Source organism: Tetrao urogallus, assembly GCF_951394365.1.
Source record: "Tetrao urogallus genome assembly, chromosome: 5".
NCBI lineage: Eukaryota > Metazoa > Chordata > Aves > Galliformes > Phasianidae > Tetrao > Tetrao urogallus.
The window spans coordinates 51,825,034-51,844,860 of NC_136818.1; the positions used below are offsets into that span (position 1 = coordinate 51,825,034).

Here is a 19,827-nt window from a genome sequence, read left to right on the forward strand (position 1 = left end):
CGCATGTGACCGCCCCGTCGCGTCCACGGCTCCCCGCCGCCGCTCCGCGGGGAGCGCCGCCCACGTGCGCGCGTCCGCTCCTCCCGGCACTTTTGTCCCTCCCGCGCCGCCGTACCCCGACTCTGGCCCCGCCCCCCGGCGTGCCACCCTTCCCTGGGGTTGGGGGGGACGAGATGAGGAAGGGGCGCTGAGGTCGCGCGCATGTTCCGAGGGCGCTCGGGGCTGCGCGTGCGCACGGCGGGAGCGGCACCGGTCGCTGCCGTGTGAGCGCGGCGTCATGGCGGCGGGCGCTGAGGCGCTCGCTGCTTCCGTCCGAGACTTCGTGACCGGACAGCAGGACGGCCGCGCCGCGGAGTTGGCGGCAGGTAATGGGCGGGGCCCGGGCGAGGCTGCTGGGCTGGGTGCGCGCAGGGCGTCGGGGCGTGGGGCCGCGGGGTGGGGCCGCGGGGCTGCGTGCGGGGCTGCGTGCGGGGGCCGCTGAGCCATGTGGCTCGGGGGTGCGGCGCTGCGTGTTGGTGGCACGGGGCGAGGGGAAGCGCTGCTGGGAGGGGGCGTGGGGGGGAGGATTAGGGGCTGCGGGGCGGCGGCCGAGGTGAGGCGGGGTGAGCAGTGCCGCGTAGATGTGGGGTTTGGGGGAGCGAGGGCCGTGGGGAGAGTTCGGATTTCGTAAGGCCGATGCAGAGCACGGGATGGGGCCGGCTTGGGCGGGGGAGCGGGACTTCAGGGGGTGGGGATGTGGGAGCTGATGGGAGCGCGGGGCCGCGAGCTGTGACGCTGGGGGCATGGGCACGGCGGGCGCTGCTGCCGACGGTAAGGCAGACCGCGGTCTGTCTGAGGTGCTCTGGGATGTGCAGCTGTGCTTGGCTGCTCCGGCCCTCGGGTCTGGGCCCTGTGCTCTGACAGCTCCTCTGTGATTTCTCCTTCCCTGGCAAGACTCGAGGCATTTAGTTCCCGCTGCTTGGAGCAGCGATTTGTAACTTCGTTATGTTAGGGAGTTTGTAGCTTCTGGAAAGAGGATTTTTAAGGATAAAGGGATGTGTTTTGTTTCTGGGTGGTGGCTTTGGCACATTTTGGGAAGTGTTTGAGGGAGCAGACATAGGCAGGGAAAGATAATCTTACAGCTGCTATTGTCATCTGTGGTCATGTTACAGAAGTGCCTGGAGAAAGCTTTGTCTCTTCATAGACCTACAAAGAGAAGAGCTGTCCCCCAGCTCCCGTCAGCCATATGGCACTTGTGACTAACCTACCTTGAAAGGCAGGGGGGCTGGCAGGTGTCCTGTGGTGTCTCTGACCCTGAATAGAGTCATGTGTCAGAAAGTATTAAATTACAGCACATATCCTTGAATGAAAGGAGAGGTTTTTTTCTAACCTCACCGCCTTTTGTGTAATTGTTGGAAGAAACACGTTGAACTGCCTTCGTGTGCTGCTGAGTGCTAAATTAAGTGTAACTTGACAGGTAGGAGGGGGAGCTTGGTGCTGTCACAGGCAGTTTGGGCTGTGTAGGTCAGCATGTGTCAGAGAAGGCTGTTTGTTTTTATTAAAGCGTGTGGAGAGAGAGAGAGAGAATGCTGTTGGAGAAAGCCATTGTGATCACTGGGAATTACTGTACACACACTGTAAGGGAGCTGGAGAGACATAAGGAGTGGAAAGTGTATGGAAATGATATATGGAAGGATGGCATGTGAAAGTGAGGTGTCAGGGAAGGCTGGTGGATTTCAAGTAAGAACACAGCAAAGGGTAAATTGCTTGCTTCTGTTTAGCCTCGCGCTCTAGGAACATCACCAGAGAAGGGCAGCCCTTCAAGTAAGGGGAGCTTACTGGGATGCAAGGTGCACAACAACTGGTCCTGCTGGAGCTGAGCTCGCACTTCAGCTGTACTGTGTGCTGCTGCTGCTGCTCTATGTGCTGCTGGGCTCGTGTGCTTCCCTCATGCACAGTGAAATCAGGCAGACCTCTGTGACCAGAACAAGCTTGCTGGAGTAGAGGGAGGGGGTTCACAGCCACAAGAACATGGTTGGTTGTGGCCAGACCATTGCTCTTCAGCTCTTTCCTGTTGGTGTGGTCACCAGCATCTTTGTCTAAATACTGCATTCAGGCTTTGAAAATGTAGAGCAACTGAGTGCTCAGCTGTGGGACTAGTGTGTATCTGACGTTCTGCACCATGGCAGAAGTCAAGAGTCACAAGCTTGCAGAAGCTGTGCTCTGGAATGAGATGGTGGGATCCTAGGTGTGAAGGAGCGCTCTGCTTTGTGCCCACGCACAGTGCCTGCTTGCTACCATGCTCCTGTTTTCCTGCAAGAAGCTTTGCCAGCAGCTCACAGTCTCACTTGAGACACCTCTTCTTCAGCCTGTGCTGTCCATCCTGCTGCCACCTGGACTCTCCTTCTTCCTCATGGCTCTCCTTGCCGTGTCTCCTCTCCCCTCTGTGCCAAGTGGGACTGGAAGTGCTGTCTTTGGAGTCAGGGCTGCTTGCTAACAGAAAACGTGGTCATCCCTTCTTCCATCCCCAGAGACCTCTCTTCAACGAACAGCACAATTTAATACTGGAACTAACTGCTTTAGGAAGAGACAGTAAATACTGGCAACAGCAGGATACACTAGCTGAGGCAAGGCCCAGATGAAACCTTTGGGCTTTCTGATGTGTGGGTGCCCCACCAATTGTAGGGAAGCCCTCAGCAGGGCGGAGAGGTGAATGCGTCTGGGCAAAGATGGTGAATCCTGGGGATCAAAGGCACATAGAGCTGTTTTACTGGATGAGTGTCACACTGGCTGTGAGGGTAGGGGCCCTTCTGCTGGACTTTCGTAGGATGCAGCAGATCCTTGCCAAAGGCTCCTGAGTGACTCTTCCCCCAGTTCAGCTGCAGGTGAGTGAAGCAACCTGGCCAGGATCTCTGAGTCAGAGCTGCAAATGCACTCCAGCATTGTGTCGTACTCTAACCACAAAACCATATTTCTCTGTGCTCTCTGCCTTGGAGGGAGTTTGTCCAGGTGTTGCTCAGTGTAGAGATGATGGAAGCTGAGTGCTTGTTAATGTCCGGGCTGTTTGGCTCAACCACTGCCTTGTTAAGAGTGTGATTTCTTTTGTCTCCTAGGGAGCATTGGGGGAGCTGCCCTCTGCCTCAGTGACAGTCTGGGAGCCTCTTTGGTTTACTCTTTTTATCTCTTCTCTCCAGGAGTGAAAGATGGAAGCTGGACTATTCTGCAGCTTGTGGAAGCCCTGGGGTAAGGAAAGCTGTGTACATGTTATATATCGTATAAGAGTATTGTGGGGGAGATTCCCATACTAGGGGACAACAGGAAGGAAAAGTGTGCATGCTGACATCTTGTCCTGTGCAAACTGCCTTCAGCACCACCAGGCACACATACACCACAAGTGTGCTTTCTGCTCACTGCATGTTGCCCTCGCAGGGCAGCGGGGGCCTGTAAGTCTCTCCTGGGACTGAGGAAAGGCAAGCAGTGAGCTGCAGAGCACCTTGCAGCTGAGACTCCCTAGCAGGAACTGCCTGACCACACAGTTGCACTGCTCCATGTCATGAGTTGACTGCTGCTTGGCTTTATTTCTGTCTCTGAGCTTTCATGGGCTGGGACTTGGGGGAACCTCATTTTTTTTTCCAGCTGTCACCTTGTAGGAGGCTTTGTCCTTTTTCATCTCTTATGATTTTGAGAGCCTGATTTCTGGTTGCAGAGCATGATGCAAGAGTAATTTCCTTGGTCTGACTTGAGAAGAGGCCTCTTACCTTGGATTTATTGCTGTGTGAGGCCAGGTGCTTGTGAGCGACATGGTCAGGGGAGCAGGAGTCATCTCCTACCCTATGTGCCATTTGGGCAGCACCGTGCTGCTGTCCCCCTGCCTGGAGATCAGCTCTTGTTTCATGCCTATAATGTGTTTGCTCAGGGTGCACTTCCTGTGTGGGTATCTCTGTTCACATCAGGCCTCTTGGGTTTTTACCATGTGTGGGCTAGGTTCTGCCTGGAAAACACCGATCCCCGGACACGAGGGCGAGGCATCCAACTGCTGTCCCAAGTGCTGCTCGAGTGTCACTCCTTGCTCCAGGAAAAGGAAGGTAAGGTCTGCCATGGATTCTGGAATGGTTGTAAGCAGGTTGGGGGCCAAGCCTGTGCCCTGAAAGAGTCTAGCCTGTGTTTGGCAAAGGAATTGATTTAGCACTGTGGCAACTTTGTGCGTATCTCTCGAGTCAAAGTCCAAGAAGGATGTGGGGCCCCACACTGCAGACTGTTTGCCACCTTCACAGCACAATTCAGGCTACTCCCTGAATGTACCAAGGCCAGGTGCTGCAGCTGGTGCCCCTGGCAATGTGTGGGTGCTGTGCACTCAGGCGTGCTCGGTGCTGCGTGGGAAGCCTTGGGGACACATCTGAATGTCAGAATCCTTGGGTGGTGATTCACTGCAGGAAAACCATCCTTCACAAAGCGAGTCATGCCACAGCCCTGAGGCCTGCTTAAGTTAACTCTGGGGGATCTCTGTGGCCTGTGGTGGAGGGCAAGTCACCGTAAGGATGAGAGGGGAGAAGAGGGATGGCGTGAGAGAGGAATATTCCCTGTATGTGTAAACAAGAAAAAGGTTTGGCTGTGTTATATGCCTCTAAGCAGCTGGCTGGCGAGGAAAAGCAGTAAGTGCTTCCAGAATGACTTTGGATAGGGGCATTGCTGGTAAGTTGCTCAACCTGAGCCAGCAGGATGGCAAGACCCATGGGGAAGTAGCTGATAGGCGAGGTGGTGAATAGGAAGGGGGAAAGTAGCAAGTGCTTGGCTTGATGTTGATGTAAGTCTTGGACTGGTGCTGGGCAGGGCTGTGAGCAGCTGTGCAAAGAGCTACTGGTGTAGCTGGGGTCAGGAATGACTGTGGTAAGGATGGGGTGGCTCTAGGGGAACAAACAGGCAGAGAGGTTTGTCATGAGGCCTGGCGGAGTCAGGGGAGTGAGCTGGGTTTTCAGCCAAGTCATTAGCAGCTCTGGAGTGGGACGGGCAGAGTCAGTCCCCAGGAGGAGAGCCATCCCATCTCCCTTCGTGGCTCTCCTCACGCAGTCTGTTTCTCAAGCACTGCGTCAGGCTGCCTCCCAGGGAGTGAGTTTCTGCAGCAGCTGTGGGTGCAGGATGCTGCCAGCCGGCTCTTCCAGTCTGCTTCCTGCTGCCGCTCCCCAGGCTGGGCTGTGCAGGCGCCCGTGGCCATGACTCAGGGGCCGGGAACGTGTTGTGGGGCTGAGCGTGGGTGATCCGGGGCTCCTGCTCCACCCCACAACATCCTGCAGCTTTGGCCAAGCAGGCGTCGGCCGCTTCCCAGCCTGTGTCTGCACTCACGTGTCTGGACAGGCCAGGGCGAATGCCTCGCAGGCAGCCCCAGCACCTGAGCTCCAGCAGTGGGTGCTGCCCTGCTGCGGTCAGACTCAAGGGGTTGCTCCATAGGAGGAGGGGGCAGGTGTGAGAGCCAGGTGTGTGCATGCAGCGGTGTCAGTTCCTCTCACAGTGGTGAATGATGCATTCTCCAACATGCAGCTGTGACTCCAGGGGCTAACGAATACTGGTATCTGTTTCTGACAGTTCTGCACCTGGTCCTGTTTTATGAGAACCGGCTGCAAGATCATCACCTCATGATCCCTTCAGTGCTCCAGGGTCTACGTGCACTGGTGAGCTCATGCTTCCCTGGCTCACAGTGTGAGGATGGCTGCGGGGTGATGCTGGGAGGAAAATGCAACTCATGGCTATGGCTTAGAGCAGCTTGTGGAGCAGAGCCCAGCTGGGCTTACAGCTCTGTGGCATTGCCCTGCCTTGTGCTCCTGCTCCTGCAGGGGAGTAGAGGCTGCCATGACTTTTTGGTGTTCTGGGGCAAGGATTTCTGGCTACCCTTTGGGACAGCACTGATGGTTTTCCTATCTGTCTGTGAGTGTAACAAACTCCCCTCAGGGTAGGAGAGGATCCTGCAGGTGTCTGCTGTACATTCATTGTTCCTATTGCTTTTCTATTCCTATTTCCAGAGCCTATGTGAGGCGCTGGCCCCAGGGCTAGCAGTTTCTATGCTCAAAGCCATCTTCCAGGAGGTGCATGTGCAGGTGAGCAATGTGATTTTCATCCTCCTATCTCTGTTTCGTGTTTTCTGTGTCTAGGGAAGGTCTGTCAGCATTCTGCACCAGTGCAGTGTAGCGTGTCCTTCAGCAGCAATGCAGTGTTCCTGCAGAACTCAGAGCCAGCATGGCTCACTGCAGAGCAAGAGACAGAAGACAGATGAGGCTCCCATTTGGCTCTTGTCCCCTCTTTTGTCAGCCTTATGAAGACTGTTTCCTTTGCTCTGTTCTCTGGACTGTTTTAGTGGCCCTAGTTCCTAAATTCTTCTCCATCTTAAGACTACTTTTTCTGGAAGGCCTTGGGCAGCGCATGTGGCCCAGGTGTGATTGTAACAGTGTATTCTTTCAGTGATAATCAGTCAGTCAGGTTCAGGTGCAATTGTACACCCTCCACATGGTAAATGGGATCTACATGCCAGAAAGCAGCAGTGGAGCTATTGAGGGGCCCTGCCTGCTTCTCAAGAGCATGTGCATACTCCTGGGTGGTGAGGTAGCAATGCTGCATATATGAAGGTTTGTTTTGATTCCTCTGCTCCTCCTTCCAGTCCCTGATGCAGCAGGACCGCTACACAGTCTACAGCATCATCACCAACTTCATGGCCACCAGGGAGGAAGGTGAGGGCGCAGATGCCAGAACCACTCTGGGGTCGTTTGGGCTAGGAGAATGGCTTGCTTTCTCCTGCTCAGAGCGCTCTGTGGCACTGCCTGGAGAAAGCTGGAAGGAGCTGTGGGGCTGGGGAAGCAGAGCTGATTTCATGCAGTGTTGGTGAACTTGATTGTCCTGCACCTTCTTTCTGCAGAGCTGAAGGGCCTGGGTGCTGACTTCACTTTCGGCTTCATCCAGGTGATGGATGGGGAGAAAGATCCCCGCAACCTGATGGTGGCCTTTCAGATTGTGCGTGATCTCATTGTCAAGAACTATGCCCTGGGTGAGCCTGTGCCTGCTGTGCAGAACTGAGTGGGGGCCGTGTTGCTCTTTTCTTTCTCTTTTTTTTCTTTTTGAGTGGTTGGAGGGATGGCCCTTGGGCCACGAGCGGGACTAAGTTGTGTCTGACATGACTTGGGAGCTGTAGAGCCAGCCTGTCACAGATGCTAAGCTTGGCAGCTGTGTCCCTCTTGCTCACTATCTCTCATCACCCTCTTCATTTTCTACTTGCAGGTCCCTTTGTGGAGGAGCTGTTTGAAGTGACATCCTGCTACTTCCCTATTGATTTTACTCCAGTGAGTGAGTCTGCTGCGTGCTATAGCCTGTTCTTTCTGGTGTTTTCTCAGGGTCCATGTTCCCTCCAGGGAATGGAAGGAGTGGGTGGTCAAGAGTCTTAGCCTGGGTACTGTTGTCTTGTTAGATGTAGTATCTAGGCTGATGGCAAATTGGCTCTAGAGGTTGACATTGCTATTGCCATGCTGGATATGAGATGATGCATCCTCAGCTGATGGCTGGCCTGGGATGTTTCATGAACTGCTGTCTATACTTCCCCTCCAGCCCCCCAACGATCCACATGGCATCCAGAGAGAAGATCTGATCCTTAGCCTCCGAGCTGTACTGGCCTCCACAGCACAGTTTGCTGAGGTAGGTAGCAGTTTGGGTTCTTGAGCACAGGCTGCATTTCATAATACTGCAACTCCTAGCGCAGCTCTGCAGGACGTAAAAAAACTGGGACCAGGAGACTGTGAACAGGCACCACTGTGTCCTGGTGCTCTTTGTGCTCTACCTGTCCCCGGGGCTGGACATGTGGAGGGTTCTGCCTGTTGCACGTTTTTTTTTTTTTCTACCGCTGCCTCTCCTGGTGAAGGCTGAGCTTGCAGCCCTGCAGGGCCATGGACAAAGTGGTACAAAGAGCAGGATGAGTTTTAACCATCTCTTTCTGCAGTTCCTGCTCCCTCTGCTCATCGAGAAGATGGATTCAGACCTGCAAAGTGCCAAGCTTGACTCCCTGCAGACTCTGGTAAGGAGGCATCCACCACTCCCACAGCTGGACAGTGCCAGTAACAGCCAACCACAGCCAAGCTCCTCTCCTGTATCTGGCAGCCAAAGACTCCCTTTCAGAGCCTGGTTTACAATTTCCAGGATCCTAGTTAGGCCTGTATCACTCTTTCTTCTGAGTGCTTCAAGCAGTCCAGCTTGAGCCTGCCAGGGTGAGCAGCACACTGCTCTCTATTTTACTGGCACTGATTTTTTTTTTTCTTTTTTTTTTCTCCTGGCTCCTGTTTACAGACTGCTTGCTGTGCCATCTATGGGCAAAAGGAGCTACAAGAATTCCTCCCTAGCCTCTGGTCATCCCTGCGCAGGGAGGTAAGTGCTGCAGAGCCCCTAACAAATGTTCCAGCACAGCTGGACTCCACCTGAGCAGGAGTTCACAGCCAAACCAGTAGAGCCCCATATCTCCCACCAACCCCCACCTGTGGCCTTGTACAGTCTAGATGAAAAGGGGTTTGGGGGGGGACAGGCTACTCCTACCAGTGTGTTTGGGGGGCTTGTTGGGTGTGTTTGTTCAAAGCACACAGGAAGCAGTACTGGAGCCTGAGCCTCTTCAGGCCATGTTGGGAGCGTGAAGCCTGTGGTTGGGGGTCAGCATTGAGCTTAGCTTACCCCATGGCATTTCCTGCAGGTGTTCCAGACAGCGAGTGAGAAGGTCGAGGCAGAGTGTCTGTCTGCATTGCACGCCCTTTCTGCTTGTCTCTCCCGTTCTGTGCTCAGCTCAGATGCTGAAGACCTGCTGGACTCCTTCCTTAGCAGCATTCTGCAAGGTAGGGAGACCTGCCTATCCCTGAGCAGAGTGGCCTGTTGGCACTGCCAGAGCTGCAAGCATCCTCCTAGCCAGAGGAGGTGGTCTGCCCTCACATTCTCCTTGAAGCCTGTTTCTTCTATTTCTGGCTTTCACAGCCAGTGTTGGCTTCTCTGAGAGAGTATCAGCTGTAGGAGGGAGGAGAAGTAGGAAATACAGACTGAATGGAGTTGCTTCCCACTCTCTTTGCAGTGGGACGTCCAAAGCTTTGCTGTGTGCCTTAAACTGGGGGCAGCAGCTCTGCCCAGGAGGCTGCACTACAGCTCAGAGCTGTGTCCCAGCAGCACATCCCAGTCAGCCATGGCCTGCACATGAGGCAGAGGCGGTTCTGCTAGTGTGGCTGATGCCAATCCTATCTCAGATTGCAGGCACCATCTGTGTGAGCCTGACATGAAGCTGGTGTGGCCAAGTGCCAAACTGCTGCAGGCAGCAGCAAGTGCCTCCCTCCGCACTTACCATCGTCTCACCCACAGCATCCTTCCCCTGCTGCTGGAGCAGTACAACAAGCATTCGCAGGTGAGGGGTACCCTGGGTTTGGCAGTCAAAGGCAGCAGGGCTGAGTGCACCCTGTGACTCCGTCCAGCTTGGTGAGAGGAAGGGGGCATCAGCCATAGTGAGTGTCCTTCCCTGGCTGTGGGTGGGCGCCCCTGTTAACCCCGTGGCATTGGGCTGAGATGTAGCAGTGACGGAGAGTTGGGTTACACCTTTGTATCCCTGCAGAGCAGCCAGAGAAGGACAATCTTGGAAATGCTGCTGGGTTTCCTGGAGTTGCAGCAGAAGTGGGGACGTATAGAAGAAGGTGAGGTTTGCTGGTCCTTCTTCTGGAGGAACCCAGACTTCCTTAAGTGTGACCCTGGAAGCTTCAGGCACTGCATTGCCTTCCCTTATACTGAGGGAGAAGAAAAGCTCATTGACTTGGGTGGCTGTGTGTGCAGCCTGCCCCGGGGATTTTGTGTGATTGGATGTGAACTGGCAGGGCATCAGAAAGTGTCTGGCTGGCGCTGTGGTGGTGGCTGTGCTGTGACAGTGAGATGCAGGCAGTGACTCCATGCTTCTGTCTCCAGATGAGAGTGCTCTGCTGTCATTCCAAGAGACAGTTTGCTCTGTGGTGTTCTCAGCACTCACAGATCCCAGCGTGCAGCTCCAGCTGGTCGGGATCAGGGCGCTGACTGTCCTGGGCTCTTTGCAAGGTTGGTGTCTCACATCCCCTGGGGAGGCAGAGGGGAGGCGTTGCGCTGCTCTGGGAGCTGTGGTCAGCTGCCTGTGCTGCATGTGGATGCACAGGAGGAGTGGCAGCACTTGTTATTCAGCCTGTGAGCTCCAGGAACACTTGATTTATCTTGCCTGCTTGTGCTGGGCACCTTGTATCTTTGGAGTTTGTGTGATGCTGTATTGCTAATAGCCTGGACAAGAAGAGGGAAGGATGCTGGCCAGAACACTGGGATCTTAGCCTCTGGCCAAGGGCATAATTCTTCTATGGCTCTTGTTCCAGGCTTCCTGTCTCCCTCTCACCTGGAGCTGGTTGTGGATCATCTTGTCCGGCTTGCTCTTCATGAAGAAGATTCCCAGAGCAGGTGAGTGCTGGGCTGACACTGCTTCAGTCACCCATACTCTGGGAAGAGGAATGAGACCTGGCTCTGCTGCAGAGATGGGCTTAGTCTGGGTGGAGACAAAGGAACTGTGGAAAGTAGAGACCACGTGTGTGTAGAAGCAAAGGATTAAGCCAGGTGGTTTCTGGAATCAGAATTAGAAAGTCTGGGTCTGTCAAAGCAAGGGACCCTGCTGCCAATAGGATGAAAAAGGCAGAATCCTGAGAAACGGGTTTCTGGTGGTACGTTCTGGCCCAGATCTTTGCAGCTGATGCACAAACAGCCCAGAGTTTGCATTGTTTACATCATCCCTCCTGCTCTCTTCCCTCCTGGCAGTGAAGCAGCGATGGAAGCAGCTGGATCTCTGGCCCCTGTCTACCCAAAAGTTTTCTCTGGGCGCATGGTGCCCAGGCTTGGAGAGGAGCTGCAGTCAGGTAGGACTGACAGCCTTGCAAAGGGATTAATTTCTATTGGGGTGAAACAGAGAGACTGTGCCATATGGTTCTTCTCATTGAGGAATTCTTAGCACACATGCTGTGTTGCTTGCACTGTGTCCGGGGATCACAAGCAGCCTGCACAGCAGGGACTGCCCTTGAGGAGCTGCCCAGTCACAAGCAGGACAGGATGCCTTGGACTTGGCTTGGGCCTGTCTTTTTGTGCTGCTACACTCCAAATTGAGCACTGCAAGGGGGCTGGGAGCCATTCCAACACCTTTCTGAGCTGCATTTATTCTTTAGAGCGGGAGGAAGAGAGCTCCCAGGATCTCCACTCCTTGCAGCAGCGCTGCCTGCAGGCCTTGGCAGCCGTGTCCACGCACACCAGCATCGTGAAGGAAACTGTCCCTGTTCTGCTCCAGCACCTCCGGAATGTGCAGAAAGGTAGCACAGCTGGCAGCAGGCAGCTCTGTGCAGCACCCACTCCTCAGGAGATGAGGAGGGAGGGCTGTGTTGCTGACCCCCCTGTGTCCTGTAAATGAGGCCATGCACCTGATTGCTGCCCTAAAATGCTGGTGTGGATGTGGGGGTGGGTGCAGTGGCTGTTGGTGCGATGCTGAATGTGCCCTGCAGGGAGCGAGGTCGGGAATGCCCAGGAGGTGGTCTCAGTATGCCAGAGCCTGCACCGCGTGGCCCTGCAGTGCCAGCAGGACGCGGAGGGCTGCTGGTATTACCACCAGGCAGTGGTGCCGTGTCTGCTGGCTATGGCTGTTCAGGCTGCCACACAAGGTAAGCAGTGCGGCTCGAGCAAGAGAGAGAACAGCAGCAGTGCGCTGGGTTTCCTGGTCCAGCAAAGAACGCTGCTGCTGCCACCCAACGGCAAACGCGGGCACTGCGGGCCCCTGGTCAGAGGCAGAGCACCGGTGCTCCGTGGCATGTGGGTCACAGGGCTGTGCCTGCCTCTGGGCAGTGCCAGTGGGCTCCACCGCTTCCCTTTCCACCCGTTGTTTGCAGAGAGCAGCCACCCACTGGTAAGCAAGGCGCTGCTGGAGGAGGAGGTGCTGACTGCCATGGTCCCTGTTATCAGTGCTGCCACCACTCACCTTAGCCCTGAGTGAGTAGTGCTGGTGTGGGATGCTGGACACTGCCTCCGGGGAAGGGCAGGCTGCATGTCCCTCTGCTGCTCCACAGAGGAGGTACTCAGGAATTCTCTGGTGACACTCCCAGAGCAGCACATTGCGATGTCTCCTTTCTCTTAGGCTGGCTGCCCAGAGTGTATCTCATGTGGTGCCCCTCTTCCTGGATGGAGAGGTCTCCTTTCTGCCCCAAAACAGTTTTCCTTGCTCTTTCCAGCCCTTCGAGGTGTGTGGGGTGTTTTAATTGGGCAAGGACTCGGGATGTTGGCACAGGCTGCCAATGAGGATCATGGTGATGTGGGTGTGCTGTTCTTCCCCCACAGGATGGGGAGTGTTTGGAGCCACAGAGACGCCTAGTTGCCCTCCTCATGGCCTTTGTCTGTTCCTTACCCCACAATGTAAGTTGGTGAGGAGAAGGGTAGAAAGGGCCTTGGCCAAGCACCATTCTGTCCAGATCCATAGTGAGCTGCATGGGCAGAGAAAGGGAGCAGTAGTGGACCTAGTTTGTAACACACTCCCTGTCTCTTTTAGGTGGTAATTCCACAGCAGGAACGGTTGCTCCGGGAACTGCTGGCACTGAGTTGCTCCTGCAGCTGTCCCTTCACAGCCACCACAGCTTCCAAGTGCTTTGCAGGGCTTGTAAACAAGCACCCAGCGGGTAAGGGAGGAAACAGATTTTGGGAGTCCCTGCTCAGGGCCAGCAGGGAAATGGCTCAATCTCCCACTTCTGTGTCCCCAGGGCAGCAGCTGGATGAGATCTTGCAGCTTGCAGTGAATAGGATGGAGCCTGGCCTTACAGAAGGGCCTCACCGAACGCAGGCACTCACCCTGCTGCTCTGGGTAAGGCTCCTCTATGGTGAGAGGGAAGTGCCCCAGCTGTGCGGTGCTGACTCTGCTCTGCCTGCACAGGTGACTAAAGCCCTGGTGCTGCGCTACCACCCCCTGAGCTCCCATCTAACAGACAAGGTAGGCAGCAGTGAGGTTGGGCACTCCGGAAGGAGCCTTCCCACTCCCCCTGCCTCTGGTCAGCAGCCCAAGTTGCCATGGCTCTCTTTTTCAGCGCTCTCTTCCTTACAGCTGCTGGGCCTGCTGAGTGACGTGGAGCTGGGCCCCACTGCAGCCGATGGCTTCTCCCTGCTCATGGCTGAGTCCCCAGACGTGCTGCACAAGGGCTGCCATGCTGACGTGCGCATCATGTTCCGCCAGCGCTTCTTCACTGACAACGTGCCCAAGCTGGTGCAAGGCTTCCATGGGGCTGGTGCCGGTGAGCAGCTGGCCCCAGCCTGGCTTCACCACTTAGTGCCCCTTTACCCTGGGGATCTGAGCCAGCATCCCCTCCTTCCCCTTGCTACTTGTGACCATCTCTGCCTACAACAGATGTGAAGGCCAATTACCTGAAGAGTCTATCCCATGTGCTCAACCATCTTCCCAAGCCTGTGCTGGTGACAGAACTGCCCACGGTGAGAGCCAGCCTCAGTAAGGGGGCTGCGGCAGTGCAGGCTGCACAGCAGGGTTACTCACATTTCCAGTGTCATCTCCATCCACAGCTGCTTTCCCTCCTGCTTGAGGCCTTGTCCTGCTCAGACCGTGTAGTACAGCTCTCCACCCTGAGCTGCCTCCAGCCGCTGCTGCTCGAAGCCCCCCAGATCATGAGCCTGCACATCGACACACTGGTCACCAAGTTCCTCAGCCTCACCTCCAGCCCCGCCATGGTGCGTACACCTCTCTCCTCTGCACTACACCCCCCTCTCCTGTGTCCCAGCCCCTTCCATCCTTCATTCCTTTCCCTTTCAGGCTGTCCGCATTGCTGCCCTGCGTTGCGCCCACGCGCTCACCAGCCTGCCCACAATAGTGGTAAGTGCTCCTGCTTCCTGTTCCTTCTTGTGCAAGTGGGTCCCAGCCATGGCTGGGGCAGCCAGCACCCTGGAGGGCTCTTGCTGAGAGCAGTAGTTGTCCTCTAGCTGCTCCCATACAAGGCCCGAGTTATCCGGGCGCTGGCCAAGCCTTTGGATGACAAGAAGAGGCTGGTGCGGAAGGAGGCAGTAGCAGCACGAGGGGAATGGTGAGTGCATGGCTCGAGCTGCAGGGGAGTCAGCATGTTTAAGAGGTGGCTGATGGCAGTCTCTGTCTCCACAGGTTCCTGGTGGGGAGCCCGGGCAGGTGAGCACCCTGCATCCCCTCCCTGTGCTTACTGACAATCTGACCAGGACCCTGTCAATGCCGCGGACCCAGCTTCCCTTGGAGCCTGGTATTGCCTGGAGCACTGAGGCTGGAGAATGGAGACCTGCAGGCAGCACCTCCCCTGTGGCCCCTTCCTGGCCCACTGCCCTCTCTTCTGCACCTAGCAGAGGGAAGGAGCTGTGCTGCTTATGACTTACCTATACCGGGGACACTGAGGGACAGATTTGCCACGTGTGAACTGCACGGGCAGGCTTGTGCACACAGGTGCTCTGTGCAGCACCCCACGTGTGAGAGGAATAAACTTGTCTGTTTTGGTAATGCGGTGTGGGGTCTCAGCCTGGGCTGCACTGAGACCCCAGTTCCCACAGCTGAAGGGACTGGGTGCAGGTCCTTACTTCTCCTTGCAAGCTGGAATCGTAAGACTTCCTCTGCCCTCAGCCAGCTGTATCTCCCACCAAGGAGAAGAGTCAAACATCCTTGTTTTTTTTAAAAAACACAAAACACCTTTATTGGATGCTCTTAAAAAGTCTCCCTGGGGAATGCTTAGGGGGCCCCCTGCCCTGTCACGGAGCCACACCGGGCCCTGTGCTGGCCCATATTGGTGCGCAGTGAGGGCAGTACCTTCATCTAGACAGGAATAGCAACTTTGCCCCCTTCCCCAGGGCTGCCTGCAGCCACTGAGGCACTAATAGAGCAGGCAACCAGGCCTCAAAGTTCCATTTCCTAGAGCTCTGGCTCTGGTAAAAGGTGTGTGCCAGCACACCTGCCTTCCCCCAGCCACTTAGGCCAAACTGAGCCGTGGTTGTGGAGTGGGTCCCCTGTGTCTCCCGTGCCAGCAGGGAGGGACTGCTGCAGCACCCAGACCTCAGATGGCCAGGAGTGGTGCACGCTGCTCGGTCATGCAGGGAGGCAGCTCCCAGCTCAGGCCTGTTCCATGGGGTAAGTGAGGAGAGGGCAGCAGGACACGGGTGAGCCAGTGCCTGTGGGGAGAGAAGCAAAGCCTGCAGCAAAAAGCTGAAATCATGGCACCAGAGTGGAGCCAGGGCTGTTACGTGCCAGTGAGGTACATGAGTCCATGGCCCTCAGCTGCCACAACAGCCTCCCTCTCCTAGCAGAGGCTCAGCCAGAGCTTGCCACTAGGCAAAGCTGAGGCAGCTGGAGGCTGCACTACAACTGGACTCAAAAACTGCTCTGGGTCCTCTGAGCCCTGTAAAGCTGGTTCCTGGGTCCCAGAACCCTTGTGCTTTACCTTGGCACATCCACTCCCAGAAACACCTTCCAGTTATCCCAGCTGCCATAACTGTAGGGGTTTCTGAACACCTGTGGGCCAGAGAGATGCACATCAAGTCTGGCTCTGCCTGGCTGGCCCTCCCACCCTGGGGCTGTGCTTACCTTGCCTTTCTTCTGCAGTCGCTGCCTCTCCTTCTTATTGATGTGCCTCTCAATGCTGGTTTCCCCACGGGTGATGAGGGCAGCATGCCACAGTGTGAGGGCACCCAGGGCCAGTGCTACTGAGCTGGGGACAAGCCACAGTAGGTTGCACATAGGTCTTCACCAGTGTCGTAACTGTGGGGGACTGAGGCTGTTTTCCTGAGCAAGTGCAGGTGGTTTGATGGCTTTAATCCCATGTGCCAGGGAGCTGAAATCAGTTCTTGGGAGCCCAAGAGCCAGCAGGGCAGGGATGTCTGTGCTAGAGCAAAGCAGTCTAGCCCAGGGAAGGTGGCATACAAGGGACAGCACAGCAGTGCTGCAGCGGGCCCCACTGCTTTCCCCAGCACCCTCCCAGCCTCTGTAACCCCATTTACCTGCATAGGACCCAGAGGTAGACCACACTCTTGTGGAAAGCTCGCTGGCGGAAGGAGAAGGTGGGTGGTGGGGTCTGGTAATATGTCTGAAAAAGGACAGAGAGGGGCACGTTACCAGAATGCTTTATAGTGTAAAGCCAGGCAGGTAGTGCAGTGCTCCTTTGATGAAGGAATCAGGCAGTTAGAAAAAACTGGCATCAGAACCAACACAACAGCCAGGGCAAGAGGGAGGCAGCCGAAGACAGCCACAAGACAGACAGACACCACTTGAGAGCTGGCATATGAGTGACAAGCAGTGTGCTGGAGCTCAGGGAGCAGGTCACTGCACCACACAGGAGACGATGCTCAGGGTGAGATGTGTTTACATACTGCTGCTGCAGCTTCCCCAGGAGAGCAGGGCCTGAGTAGCATGCCAAACAGTGGCTTGGCCCCAGTGCTGTTGCTGCGACCAGCCAAAGCCATTGAAAGCTCGGTACATGGGGAAATCAGACCCAAAGCTGCCAGAGGTTGTGCCTGTAGCAGAGCTGCCCAGGCAGCCCTAACTCTGTGACTCATGAGACAAGCATGGGGGCTGGTTCTGGCCTCAGGCTTCACTTTGAGAGCAGGATTCAGCCTGCAGGGCAGCTCTGCTCCACGCTGCCTGGAGCAGCTGGGGAGCAGGGATGTCCCACCTGGTTGGCGGCCACCTGCAGTCTCTCCTTCTCAAGTAGTTTCAGTCTCTAGGGGGATGGAAAACACAGGGCACCAGTTACATGGCTCAGAGGAAAGGGCCGTTCCTCTCAAACCTCAAAGGACTAAGGCAGCAGGGACTTCACAGGAGGAGGGAGAGGAGAAGCAAAGTCAGTACAATGCTAGTGCTGGTTCAGCTTTGTTCTGCAAGCTCAGCCTAGGGAGACCAGGCAGCCTCTGAGTATGCCAGCACTTCCTCTCCTGGAGCAGATGAGGGGCCATCTCACTCAAACTCACCTCAATGGCTGCATAGGCATCCCGGAACATGTCCCAGCCGCTGATGCTGCAGTAGATGCAGCCCATGGTCATGAAGAGGCAGAAGGAGAAGAAGTAGCGGTGGTTGTAGTGCCCAACACAGTTATTGAGCCAGGCTGCCTCTAGGGTTAAAGGTGTGTAACTGTGATGGTCGCTAGTCCAAACCCACCCGATGGGGATCAAGACACCCAGCCAGGCTCTGTGAACCCTCCCCTGCACTGAGTGACTCAGGACAGAAATGGAGCAGGGAGATGAGGAGGAAGCAGGGCTGGCTCCTCAGGAGAGTGCAGTGAGTTAGTACTGCAGAAGGATACGACAATGGTGGTCCATCTTCAGCACACACCTGGGGGGGAGGAGAGCACCACAAGTGTTAGTGCGAATTGCAAGCACCACATCTGGGAGGGGGCAGCCAGCCCCCTCAGTCCTTCATGCTGTGCTAGAGGCAGGTAAAAAGCCAGCAGAGCAGAGAGGAAGGGGCGCATTTCTCACGGCTTATGGTGGGGAGGGAGAAGTATCCTACCCCGGGTAGCAGAGGCACTACCTGATGTGGTGGGGAGGCCAGGGAACATTACCTGTTGCAGATGCTGCAGTGATGGGTGCGAGCCGGCTTGGGGGCAATGCATTTCCTGCAGATGGAGACGCCAGTGAGATCGTTCTTGGCCTGCACACAGGTCAGAAAAGAGGATGTGCTCCCAAACCCCACACCACCCCCTGCTCCCCATGTGTTAGCCATACTCCCCCAAACCTGCCTCCCCTCCCAGTCCCTGTCTGGAGGACACCTCCTGCAGTGATGCCAACAGGATGCTCCCAGTGGTCAGCTGTACCTGGTCCCCAGTGCCCAGCTGCAAGAGGCTGCACTGCCCATTGGTGCCCAGGCTCAGCCTCACCTGCGGAGGGTGCCCAGGCGAGGTGGTGATGGCCTTGTAGTAGTGGAAGACAATCATGATGAGATTCCAGTGTCCGTAGGCAAGATGCCAGCAAATCCAGGCAGGTGTGTATGTCTGCAGGATGAGGGGCAGCAGGCAGATGTATACGATGGCCACGATGGAGCTTGTCAACCCTATCACCAGTGCCACAAACACCTAAAGGAGAAGGAGTTTGGGTCAGTGGAGTGTGCAGCACCTGCTCCATGCTGAATCCTCACTCCCTTCCACCTGGAGCAGCGCAGCTCAAGCTCTAGGATTCAGTGTCCCCAGCAGCACGCTCGCCACCCCAAACCCCTCTAGCAATGGAGGCACTTACCACACCAAACCAGCGGGTGACATGGTCCACCAGCCAGTAGACAGGCTCAAAGAGGGAGTCAAGCACCACGTCGCTGTCGGTGAAGGAATTGTAGAGCAGGGAGCGGAGACAGAGACGCCCGTAGTGCCACAGCTGTCCTGCCTGCCGCAGCAACTTAAAGCGCCGCCGCCGGCCCAGACGCAGGCACTTGAAGAGCAGGCGCATCACCGCTGCTAACATCCGCTGCCGGCTTCTCATCCCTGCTGAGACGCACCTGCAGAGAAGAGGCTGGATGTGGGCAGGCCGCCCTGCTGCCGCTGTCCCGCGGGGAGGGCGTCCCCTCCTGGGCGTGCTGACGGTGCAGCTCTTGCCAGGTGCCTGCCTGCACAGCGGGGCAGGGCTCTCCTTCACCCTGCACGGGACGCAGAGCAGAAGCAGGTGGCGCTGAGCCCGAGCTGGAGCCCGTGTTGCTGCTTTCTTGAGCTCTGCGCATGGAGAGGGGGACACGGGGCTCTCAGGCCTCCGCACCTGACCTCAGATGCTCCCTGCTCCCATCTCGTCTTTCCCAGAGGGGAGGGGGATGGGGACTGACACGGAGAGTCTGACTCAGGGGAAACTAGAGACGGTGCGGGCACTTGGGGCGCTGAGCCCGTTCCAGGGCAGGGAATGCTCAAAAACCACGGGGGATCCCCTCACCAGTCTTTCCTAACTGATTCAGAAATGAGGGAGCCCACACAATATACATGCCCTGTCCTCACACCTAGAAGGCAGCATCTGGATGCCACTTCCCTTTGCCTCAGGTTCTGGACCAAGCTGCAGAGGCCACCCCACTCCTATCCCAACCTCACAGCGCTGCACTGAAAGTCCCAGTACCTCCCCTTCCCCCTCCCCCAGATCCTTCCAGGACAGTGCCACACTTCGCAGGCACCCCCAGGCCGAGGTGCCGCCCCTCAGACAGCAAAGGAACACACAGCCAAGCGCTCGTCTTCCCATCGAGCCTCTCATCCCACTCAAGGGCCATGCTGGGAGCAAGGAGGAACCCGAGCCGGCCCCGAAATGAGGCAAACGATCTGCCAGGTCGGGGCCCCCGGGCCTCCGTGCAGGCACGACCATAAATATTAACCAGCACGGACGACCCGGGATCCTGCCAAGGTCCCGTTCGCCTCGGCACAGCGCCAGGCGGCAGCGCCGCACCCTGCTCCAGGCACACGCACCGCGCAGCCGGCTCGCGGCGGCACCCAGCCCACCCTCAGAGCAGGGAGGTGGGCTTCGCCAACCCCGCGTGCCGCCCCCGCTCCCGGAGACACAGGGCTCAGAGATGCCCTCGCCCGTGACGGACGACGGCAGCTAAGGCGCAGCGCGGCCCAACCGTGGGGGGCAGCGCGGCCCAACCGTGGGCAGGCATCACCCCGCCAAGGGGCCCGCACCGCCAAGGGGCCGGGCCGCAGCCTCCCCAGCCCTCCGCTGCGGGCCGAGTTCCCCCGCTCTGCGGCACCCAGCCCCGCGGCACCCGGCCCCGGCCCCCGGGCCCACGCCCACCTGCCGCCCGCTCCCCGCCGCCCACCGCCATGCCCGGTGCCCGCGCCGCCCTCACGGCCCCGGGCAGCGCCC

At 56.9% G+C, this 19,827-nt stretch overlaps 2 protein-coding genes across 2 annotated transcripts; one reads left to right on the plus strand and one right to left on the minus strand.

Annotated features, from left to right (window-relative positions):
* Positions 1-277: 277 nt before the first annotated feature.
* Positions 278-14,189, plus strand: MMS19 (MMS19 homolog, cytosolic iron-sulfur assembly component; the record flags this gene model as incomplete). The annotated part of the gene is made up of 31 exons (XM_079535928.1): positions 278-365; positions 3,174-3,222; positions 3,964-4,064; positions 5,560-5,645; positions 5,994-6,068; positions 6,626-6,695; positions 6,881-7,009; positions 7,240-7,301; positions 7,564-7,650; positions 7,952-8,026; positions 8,296-8,373; positions 8,690-8,828; positions 9,228-9,382; positions 9,587-9,665; positions 9,931-10,056; positions 10,359-10,440; positions 10,792-10,889; positions 11,193-11,333; positions 11,523-11,678; positions 11,904-12,003; positions 12,149-12,251; positions 12,349-12,423; positions 12,557-12,683; positions 12,765-12,865; positions 12,935-12,991; positions 13,103-13,289; positions 13,403-13,485; positions 13,573-13,737; positions 13,820-13,879; positions 13,987-14,087; positions 14,162-14,189. 31 exons carry the CDS (start codon positions 278-280, stop codon positions 14,187-14,189), a joined length of 3,063 nt encoding a protein of 1,020 aa, XP_079392054.1.
* Positions 14,190-15,071: 882 nt separating this feature from the next.
* ZDHHC16 (zDHHC palmitoyltransferase 16) lies at positions 15,072-18,474 on the minus strand (the record flags this gene model as incomplete). The annotated part of the gene is made up of 10 exons (XM_079536277.1): positions 15,072-15,186; positions 15,456-15,526; positions 15,599-15,722; positions 16,012-16,097; positions 16,683-16,730; positions 16,978-17,149; positions 17,297-17,338; positions 17,568-17,656; positions 17,883-18,077; positions 18,238-18,474. 10 exons carry the CDS (start codon positions 18,472-18,474, stop codon positions 15,072-15,074), a joined length of 1,179 nt encoding a protein of 392 aa, XP_079392403.1.
* Between the last annotated feature and the right edge of the window lie 1,353 nt (positions 18,475-19,827).